The sequence below is a fragment of the Halyomorpha halys genome, unplaced genomic scaffold (assembly GCF_000696795.3).
Source record: "Halyomorpha halys isolate HHAL.00 unplaced genomic scaffold, Hhal_1.1 Scaffold358.1, whole genome shotgun sequence".
NCBI lineage: Eukaryota > Metazoa > Arthropoda > Insecta > Hemiptera > Pentatomidae > Halyomorpha > Halyomorpha halys.
In genome coordinates, this window is record NW_027105142.1 from 19,776 (window position 1) to 30,748 (window position 10,973).

General features: G+C 37.0%; 1 protein-coding gene across 1 annotated transcript in view; it reads left to right on the forward strand.

Moving 5' to 3' along the window:
• LOC106681675 (E3 ubiquitin-protein ligase KCMF1) overlaps nt 1–10,148 on the forward strand; it is a gene marked incomplete at its 5' end in the record, with an annotated part of 21,090 nt that extends 10,942 nt beyond the window's left edge. The window contains 2 exon segments of the mRNA XM_014422120.3: nt 4,195–4,352; nt 9,589–10,148. Coding sequence (XP_014277606.3) covers nt 4,195–4,352; nt 9,589–9,943 — 513 coding nt within the window.
• Nucleotides 10,149–10,973: the final 825 nt, after the last annotated feature.

A 10,973-nucleotide genomic window follows, 5' to 3' on the forward strand; every position in this document is an offset into this window, starting at 1 on the left:
TGTCACTTTGTCTTTGACTGCCGTAAAAAAAAAAATATTTACGACGAAAGGAGGGGTATAGCCACTTTATTGTTCATAAAATCGAGTGAGAGGCATCCCTGGGGACCCCAAAGATGAATGGTACAAAACAATTAATTAACCGTTTTAATTTTGCTTCGAGATCCCCAGAGACACCCCTGTAAACCACACAGCAATAATCAAAGGGGGGGAAAATTAAGTAAGTAACTAGGAGCCTATGGATTTCAAAAGGAAGTAGGTGGCGAAGATAATTTAAACGTTTTAGGGTGGAGAAGGTACAAAGGGAAATATGGGAAACGTGGTTTTCCCAGGAGAGAGTTTGCTCTATAGTGACACCAAGATTTTTAACATACGGATGGAATTGTATCGGATTCTTGTTTAGGAGTAAGGTTGGAATATGAGAAACGGTTTTCAGGAGGCGATTGGATCCTTTAGGATTGCCTTAGTCTTCTCTGCATTCAGCTGAAGCTTGTTTTTTTGACTCAAGTGACTAATTCGACTCAAGTCCTCTTGAAGCTTCTCTGTGGCAACCAATAGGACAGAAGGTGGGAAGGAAACGTAAATTTGGAGATCATCTGCGTATAAATGGTATTGAGAATGTTGGGTAAGGAGGGGAAGGTCATTGATGTAGATGGCGAAAAAGGGTAGGGGAAAGCAATGAACCTTAAGGGACACCATAGGTAAGGGGTTGAGTCATTGATGGTGTTTTATCTCGAACCAATATGTACTGGGAGCGATCTGAAAGGAAGAGTTGAAACCAGCTCAAAGCACTGTTGGATAAAGGAAGATTTTGTAGTTTGTTAAGAAGGATGTTGTGGTCTACTGTGTCAAATGCTTTGGAGAATTCAAGGAGGATTAGGATAGTTAGGTTTTGGTGTTCCATAGCAGTTTGGAGATCGGGGGATATTTTAAGGAAAGCGGATTGTGTTGACTAGCCAGGTTGAAAGCCGGATTGATGAGGGAATGTTTTTCTAGGAAGTTTGAGAGTTGGTTTTGAACAAGGCATTCTAATGGCTTAGAAAGGTTAGAGAGGAGAGAAATAGAGCAGAAGTCATTAGGTGGAGAAGGATTTGGGATTTTATTTAATGGTCGAACTGAAGCGGTTTTCCAACGAGAAGGAAATGTGGCATTTTGCAAGGAAAAATTGTATATATGATAAAGTATGGGGATAAGAACTGGGAGACAGGATTTAATCAACTTAACTGGAATGTAATGAAAAAAAGAAGTTTTCAGAATTGAAGGTGTTATTTGGAATGTCAGTTAAGATTGATGGATCAGTAGCATGGCATGTGAAATGGTTGTTGAGATCATCAGGTGTTATTGAAAGGGAGCTGAAGTTATTGGATTCTGGTAGGGATAAATTTCGGATTATTTTCCACCTAGATTTGGGATCGGGAATATTGGAGAGGAGAGGGCATGATGAATGCTAACAGATTTTGTATGCTGAACTGCTAATTGGGTTGCATTACGGAGTAGTTTAAAATGAAAACAATTTACAGACTGGTGAGTCCAACGAAATTTGTGTCTAGTTGTTTCTCTTTGTTTTATCATTTCCTTTGTTTCTGGAGTAAGCCAGGATGCAGTTGGACGGCATAAGGTTTGGGTTTTTAGCGGAGTATGGATATCTAATATGGATTGCAGATGTGAAGTGAGGGTGGAAACTATAGGTTCGATGGAGTCATAGGAGTGTATAATGTCCCACTGGATGGAGTCAAGGTCAGGTTGAAGGGATTCATAGGAAAGGAGGTCCAAATTATGGTATGATATGATTTTGGGAGTAAAGTATTTGACTGGTAGGTCGTACAATATTTGGATCAGATCGTTAGATGAGAGAAAGGGAACCGGGTGCTGGGAAGAGGAAAGGATTTTTACTGTAGAGTCACAAATAAAAAGGTCTAACCAGGTGTCAAGGATTGTGTGTGATGTGTAGGAGAATAAGGAATGAAGTAAAGATTGAGGGAAAATAGGTCAGTAAGAAAAGATTTATCACAGGATTAAGTGAGCATGTTGGTGTTAAAATCACCAGTGATAATAATATTGGAATAAGTGGAACGAGTTGGACAAGGGAGGATTGGAAGGTGTTATCGAGTGGAACTCAGGGAGGTCGATAAATGACAGCAAATAATAGAAGAGAAGATATGTTTGAAATTTCAAAAAAACGTGTATTTTGCATGGGGAATGTTAGAAGAGGATTGGAGTAGGATTTTGACCTTAAGACTAACATGAACATACAACCCAACACCACCTCCAGTATGATCGGATCTGTAAATAAATTATACTTTGATTTAGGAATGTTTATACTGTCGGGGTTGTCTAGTCTTAGGCGGTTCTCCAGCCTGATATTCACTCTACTGAAGGCCCTCAACAAGGCGTATTCAATAATAGGTAAGAAAGGAACGGCCGTGCCAGGGGATGAGCCCTGGACACTGACGCAGGTAGAGGAGGTCTAGGTAAGAGAGAGTCAGAAATAGAGTAACAGTTCTAGTAGCCGAGATGAAGCGGACGGACTAGAACTGTCAAGACAGGAGCCAGCTTACTAGTTGCCGAGGTGAAGCATACGGACTAGTAAGCTGATAAGGTTAGGTACAGCTCTAGTTGCCGAGATGAAGCGGATGGACTAGAGCCGTGGAGAGTCTATTAGGCCAAACGGTATTATAATTGCCATTTTCTCTTGGTCTTTTTCTGCGACCGGTATATGGTAGTAGGCGCGGTGTAGGTCAATCTTTGAAAATATTTTCTTGCCATGCAGTTCCATCGTGAAGTCCCGAAGGTTTGGCACTCCGTACTGGTCAGGAATTGTTTGCTTATATAGCGCCCTATAATCGCCACATAATCTTAGGCTTTCATCTGCTTTCTTCACCATGTGTAGTGGACTTGCACCACAACTTTCACTAGTTGGAGTTTAAATTTGGTTCAGGGCTCTTTGCTTCCCATTTACACTGTTTCCTGCACCTAAAAGACTTTTCTTTAAAGCGTTGATGGTAGTAGCAAGCAAATACCGCTCGGATGGTATTTAAATCTTGAGCGTGCGCCATTCTGTCCTCGGCTTAGGCTTCGGCCGCGCTCTCTTGATCCTAAGATACCAAGTATTCTGTATAGTCAAACAATGGCTTATCCACTGTCTGTCTTGAAGTGGCCGGTCAGACGATGGTGTAGGTTTCAGTCGGCACAGATACTTCATGGATTTTGTCTGCCATAGCAGCCAGTTTCTCCACATCTGTGTGTTCTGTGGAGGCCTAACATGAACATACAACCCAACACCACCTCCAGTATGATCGGATCTGTAAATAAATTATACTTTGATTTAGGAATGTTTATACTGTCAGGGTTGTCTAGTCTTAGGCGGTTCTCCAGCCTGATATTCACTCTACAGAAGGCCCTAGACAAGCGTATTCAATAATAGGTAAGAAAGGAACGGCCGTGCCAAGGGATGAGCCCTGGACACTGAAACAGGTTGAGAAGGTCTAGGTAAGAGAGAGTCTGAAGTAGAGTAACAGTTCTAGTTGCCGAGATGAAGCGGACGGATTAGAACTGTCAAGACAGGAGCCAGCTTACTTGTTGCCGAGATAAAGCGGACGGACTAGAGCCGTGGAGAGACGGGATCAACTACGCTGGTTGCCGAGATGAAGCGGATGGACTTAGATTGCTGGAGAGTAGGAGAAGAGATAGGCCATCGTCTAGGGTGTGCGTACAAAAAAAAAAGAACTCGTGAGAATACGATTGGCAATGAACCTTTCTATCTCAAGAAGAGTTTACGCCACCAGTGCTATGACTAGACCTGGGTAAGGCTTAATTAGCTTATCAGCCCGGTGACAATTGAAGGGCTTATGTGATCAGTTATTATTGAGAGTTCACACTCCCAACTCTACTTGAGATAATTCAGCAGACTCTTTTTGCTCAATTTTTTTTTATTTCATAAATAACATAATTACATATTACATATATACATTTGTACAAGATAAAATATTTTTATAATAATAAGATTATATACAATTGGCTTAGCTTCTGAGACGCTTGTAGTGCTGAGCCCTGGCGGGTTGCAGATGCATTCTGTGCTCGCTGCCTGCTACAATACTAAACATCATTATATTATTATGTATAGTAATTTAAAAAAATCAGATGTGTGTGTACCTATTTGTATTCGGATGCTTTATATTGTCTATTTTTTTTGTTTAGGCAGCTCGGCAGCAATTAGAAAGAATGCCGAGGAGACCTACTGGTTCTCAGCTTCATATAACTGCTCCTGTATCAGGTTGTGGTACTTCAATCTCATACATTTCTTCATCTTCTTCAAATGAATCTGTATCAAACTCTCCCAAGCTTTTGTTATCAAGGTAATTATTATTGTTGTCTTTAGTGTATGAAAGTTGTGGTTTTAAAAACAATTTAACATTTGGGTTTTAATTTATCTCTATTCACTAAAATTCAATAGTCATAAATTTGAATTTGCTGTCCTTTGAGCAGCTACAGGACTGGATATAATTGACACCAAGTATTATCAGGCTCGTGATAAAATAATAGAATTTAAGGATTTTTTTCATTATACACAGAGTTTATAATTTCAGATGGATTGACATATTTTTTTCATTATTATCTAAAAGTGATCTTCATTTAAATTATAAAAAAAGTTTACATAATTAAGTTTTTGTGCTTTTCTTTTATTAATGAATGTAATGTAATTAGTACTTTTATATTATTTAGTCATTCTAGCCAAGTTCTGTACAATTATTCTCTTGCAATTTTTTTTTTTATTATTGACGATTTGAAAAAAAAAAAAAGAAGATATAATTAATAACAGCAGTATTTCAATTATTTCAGTTGACTTGAGCTACTCTCTTATCGAAACTTGAATTCAGGGGAAGAACAAAGATAATTTCTCTGAATCCTACAGAATAAAAAATGGCGCTCTTCTTACGTTTTCTTTGCACCACACATGCTAGAGAGAAATAACTAAGGCTTCTTTGAAATTGTTTTTCTTTTTTGAATCTCTGGTGGAATGTCATATCCAGCAGAATTAATGAACAAAGAGGGCATTATTCAGTTGCTGATCCTGTTAGTAAATAAAAACAACTATATATACATATATCACCAATTCTTTATTGAAAATTGAAAATTTTCTTCACCTTTTCATTGATGGCTTCGCTATGCATAAGTGCATCGGCATTTGTGCTAGGAAGTTGGCTCATTATTCATTCACAAATGTTTCCTTTATCTTGTAGATCTGAATGTAAACATTGGATTACATGTTTCCATTTTCCAAATGAATTTTGCAAAAAAACATGCACATTGGTGTAAAGTATGCAGATTGTAAAATTTAATTATTGGATTATTAGTGGAGCAGCTTATATGCTGTATAAAGCATTATTGGAAAGAAGTATATTCTTCCCAATTATTCAATACACAGGTCACATATTTTTGTTTTTAAAATGATGTGTATTGAAATGTATTTTATCCTATGTTTTCCTGTAAAGAAAAATGGAAAATTCTTAGTAAACTATTAAATGAATAATTGCTTTAAAATATTTCAAATTTTTTTTCTTTAAAACAATTATAACTGTAGTGCTTCATCAAAAAATATGAAAACATTGATGGTATCAGCTATATATATATATATATATTGGGTTTGGTATGTCTATATTTTAATATCCTCTTTTTTAATCAATAGTTGATTTGTATATATAAATTGATTTGATAAGGACATCAAAGAGTCCATGAAGAATAAGGGACTCTTTATTTTGGATCACCAGTGAATGAGATGAGCGAAAACTTTTAGAGGACAAATGCTTTGTTAACAGTCAGTGTTTGTTTGCTGACAAATTGTAATTTTTGTTTTCAAGAATTTTTTATTTATTTTTTTATCGTCTCATCTCCTTTTATTTTATAAGCCATAAAAATATGGCTAGTAACAGAATCATGAGAGCAGCAGTTCTGAACCTGGAAGTCTGAACCAAAATAACCAACCTCAAGCTGCCACCAACCAACCTTTAGCTGCAGAAACCCACTTCTGGCATAGATTCAGCCACTACCGGAAGTCTCTTTTGCTCAAGCTCATGCCATAACACTAGAATGGATTAAGGCCCGTACGGCAACTGCCCAGGACCTGAGGAAGGCGGTATCGGACTTTAAAAAAATTCACTGGAGAGACCAGAGAATTAAATCTCTTTTTGAAAGGGGGTGGTAGCCTAATGAGACGAATGTTGGAGAATCTAGTGCGCAGCGAGGATGCAAAAGCATTGAAAGCAGCGGTAGTCTGTCGAGTAGAAAGGAATAACTTGAATCTGATTCAGGGAGATGAGGATACACCATGGATGGAACATGAAAGAGCGACAAAAAAAAGCATTTGGAGAGAGTAGGTGGTCCCTTGAAGAGGATATATTTCAAATGCTCCAGGAAACAAAAAGCCAAAGCAGCCTAGTGGACAGTATGCTGGTGTTATCTTGACATAATTCAATAGGATAACAGAGAAATATAGAGAAATGTTAGATGTGGAAGAAGTGTGCGATTGAATGGAATTTTTGGCAACAATCCTAAAGGTTCAACTGGTGAAGGAGATTGGCAAGAAGGAAGGACTGCCAAGTGAATGCTCATTCGTACATAGGAATTAATTGATGCCAACCCGAGAGAGGAAGAGTCCCGTATGGAAATAGAAGAAACCGGATGGACGAGAGGACTAATCCAGTTCCATGGGGAAGAAAGGAATACCAGTATAGCGGGAAGGAAAGACTTGCATTCACCAAAAGGAGACAGATAAAACCAAAAAGCAGCGGGCACTGTTAAGACAGAAAATGCAATGGTTGCGGGAAAGTAGGACACTTAGTGGCCCGATGTCCACGCACCAGGTGTTTTGAATGAGGAAATAAGAGGCACATAACCAAACAATGCCTATAAAAGTATGGAAGAAGAAATGTGCGCCGGGGCGAACCAATGGAGTTCAACGTCCAACAGATACTAAGAAGCCACCGTAGGTTGAGTAGATCTTCAGATGAATTCACAGAAACATCAGAGACCAAAGAAGAAGCTGAGGAGCCATGGAACTGAGGTAGTAAAGAGGACATGATAGAAACAAGAGGATAGAAATACGAGAATAGAGGCGAGGAACTGGAGAGAAGAAGACATCTGAAGAGGATGTTGGCAGAGGAGCAACTGTACACTGCTGAATTATAACATGAGGGAGAAGAATAGCGATCTACCTATAATATAATAGAGATAGCAGGAGTGAGGTGCCTAGTGGGCACCAGCAGTTCCAACACCATCATGTGCCAAGAAGCCCTAGAAAAACTGTGTAGTAGAGAGAGAACACTAGATTCAGGAATGTCAAGTAAATTAATCATCCTGGGTGACTCTTGTGAAGTAGAGGTGGACGAAGATGATAATCTTTGATTATATAAGATTATAATTAATAGGTAAGAATCTTTGTCTAACGAGAGTTCAGAGGAAGGAAGACCAGTAGATGTGGAGAAACTGGAGGATATAATAAACGAGAAGAAGTGACAGATTGTGAAGAGGACCAGTGGTTTGCTCAAAGTTGAGTGTTGCAAGTATGGGAGGAGCAAAATCATGACGATTTGGTGACAGCGAGGTATGAGGGATGATCAGATTGTTGAGTGCTCAAGGACACTTCAGGACCCGGAGAAACTAGTCATCTTTATGTGGGCAATACCATCGTCTGGGAAAATATCAAGTGGCTATGGTGCAGTGAACAAATGGGATGGATAGGAGGTTCATCCATTGCAAGCAGTTGGTCAAAACCCTTCAGGAAGATGAACGACAAAAAGAGGTGACCATAGCATATCACCAGGGCAAAACAAATCACTGTGGAATCCCAGAGACCCTGCAAGCATTACAGAGAAGTACCAAAGTACTTTTGGTGGGGTTGAAGAAGACAATCATAAAGGTTGTAGGAAATTGTGAAATTTCATTACACACTAAATATGACCAAAACCCACCAAAAGGGATACTAGAGGAAACACATACTTTAGATGCACCACTCAACTATCTACAGATCGATACTTTCGCATGGAGAGGATATAAATGGATAACCATGGTTGATATATTCAGTAAGGTGGCAATGGCGCATCAGGTGCAGAACAAGTTGTTGGAAGCAGTTTTGCGGAACCAGGCAGCTCTCTGATTGTGGTTCCAAACCTATGGAGTTCTGAAGCACATTGCCACAATCCCAAGATTCGAACTGAAATGAAAGACATGTGACATGGCACCTCAACACACCAGGACATCCTAAGAGTAGAGGAGGCATAGAGCGGCATATTAGCAGCTCTCCGCTTGTGGTTTCAGTTCTATGGAGTTCCGGAATGCATCTCATTGGATGGTGGAAGAGAATTTGAAAACTCTTTGATACAAAAGGAAATGAAGGACTTGGATGTGATATGGCACCTCAACAAACCAGGATACCCCAAAAGTAAAGGAGGCGTAGAGCGGCTTCACGGAACACTGAGTGATCACTTTCGATTGTACAAGATAGACCAGGGACTGGAACCAGATGTAGCACTGCCAATAGCAATTGCGGCATACAATCATTCGCACAACAACCATGTTGCTCAAAGAAAGTTATAGGAGAAGGCACGAGGAAGAATGGTAAAGGAAAAAAAACAGGAGTGTGGTGTGGGACAATTTAAAGGTCACAGACAGGATGGGAGTGATCAAAGTTGGGATGATTGTTTATGGAAAGTTAAGGTCTAACAGTGGTAAGGAGATTCAGCGATACATTCAGGGTGATAATTATTAGGGGACACAATATTGTTACAGTAGAAAGTATCAAAGCACCTAAAAAGAGAACTGTCCTTATTGAAGAATTAAAACTTCCGGCAATAACAATATAAAAACTGGAGTGTTCTCATATTACCAACCACCACTATATTACTGAAAATTTAGTCATTTTTTGTTTTAAGATTGTTTTTGACTTTTGTAAATATTGTTTTTTCTTTCATTTTAACTTGTTTAAGTATTGTATGAAGAGTTGTTTTATTTCTTAGGTGTAAATTGTATATGTAACATTTACTTTGGGGAGCTTGTGAGTTTTTACAATGATATGTATATAGGAATTTATTTTTATTGTACATAATTTTTCTTTATTGTTTTCCTTTATTTGTTTTTCATGTTATTATATTGTGTAAGATTAGTTTATGAGGATTGTTTATAAACTGGTGGGGGGCAGGAGTTACGGCCTGATTCAGCTGTTACTTCGATGTCAGCTAACTGAGGAGATCAGCTGATCGAATGTATGTATATAGATGTACTGAACCCAATAAAGCCTGTCTTTTACACCAGTCCAAGCATGTCATATCTTATTCCTTTTTCTCTTGTTTTATATATATATCATTCTTGTTTTCCTTTTTTAAAAAAATTTATTCTTATTAGTTTCTCTTCTTATATTACTTTATTTAGAAGCCCATTTTTAATTTTTGCAATACTTGTATTGAGTTTGTAACCTCAAATAGGTATTGTAAATAAAAATTACAACTTGTTTTAATTATTAGTCTGTTCAGTAAGCTCTCATTTTTACAGACAAATCAAAAATTAGTATGATTTTTCAAATAACTATTTTATTTTCAGGTATTTGGAAAAAAATTTAACCGAATCTGAATTAGAAAAGGCTGAAGAGGAAAGAGCTGATCGCTGCCTGTTTGTTCGTGATCTGATATTTGGTTCCCTGAGTGAACCACAAGGTGATTTGAATGAAAAACTGTTTTCTCTGTTGAATGATGCTGGAAGAAGCTCTACTGATGTTTTTATGAAAGGTTTTGGATCATCCAGTAATCAAGATGAAGTTGAGACTTCTGTATCTGTGGGATCTATGAAACCTTCAAATAAAGAATCTACAGATAGTTTATTAGGCAATGATCCTCAATGTAAACAGATTCAGGATGAAAATGGCATTTCTGAGTCATTCCAGACCACTACTAATTAACACCAATATTAATCTAGTCCTTTGTTGTAAAACCTTTCGATAGACATGTGAACACATGACTTGTGATAAATATGAAGATGATAAAATTTTGAATTTTATAAGTTAATTTTTTTTGTATTATTATCCTATGAATGAACTTGAATGAATGAATAACTATTTAATGGAATTAATTTTTACGAAAGTTAAATATATGTTCATAAGTATTTTTATGCATTTTTATTTTGATAATTTGGTATTTCTCCTTGTTATAAATGTAATATGTATAGTCACACAAAAAAATTATTATCAATTGGTAACTCATTTCATTTTTATACATTGATAGTTGATGGTTTGGTAAATCGAGTAGGAGATGGCCAGGGTGGCAGTTAAAAATATTATGTTAAAAATGGTGGTAAATGTTCCTCTGTTTAAATGTTGTTTAGATTAAAGATTGTTTTAGAGTCATGTTGTAGATCTTCATGAGGGCCAAAAGAAAAATATATATAGAAGGTGAAAGTAATGGAACCTAATGTAGGAGTAAAAAAATGACATGTATAAGAAACTGACATAAATGTATAAAAATAAGAATGACATTTATAAAACCTGAACTAAAAACAAATCAGAAATTTAAAAATAAAAACAAAAAACTCATGTAATTCATTACTCCTAACATAGTAAAGAGTAAAAAGTAATAAATTGATTATACTGAGAAAGAATTTAAGTGATAGATAAAGTGATGGAAGATAAGTGATAAAAATAATTAGAATTGTAATCAACCAATTTATAAAAACAGATTAGGTAATGAATGAGGCATATTAAACATAATAATCAATCACTATTTTCTTGATAGTAGGTAGTACATCAACTATCTGTTTTTGTGAGACAGTTAACTGCCAGATATAGACCCATGACAGTGAATTGTCACTATTTTATCGTAGTTGTTATTTGTTTATGCTGAATGTTGTTTGTTGTATTCGATCATCAGTTTTTATCATTCATTCATCAAGTTGAGGTTATATTTAATTTGAATTTAAATTGTTAGTGAGGTTAT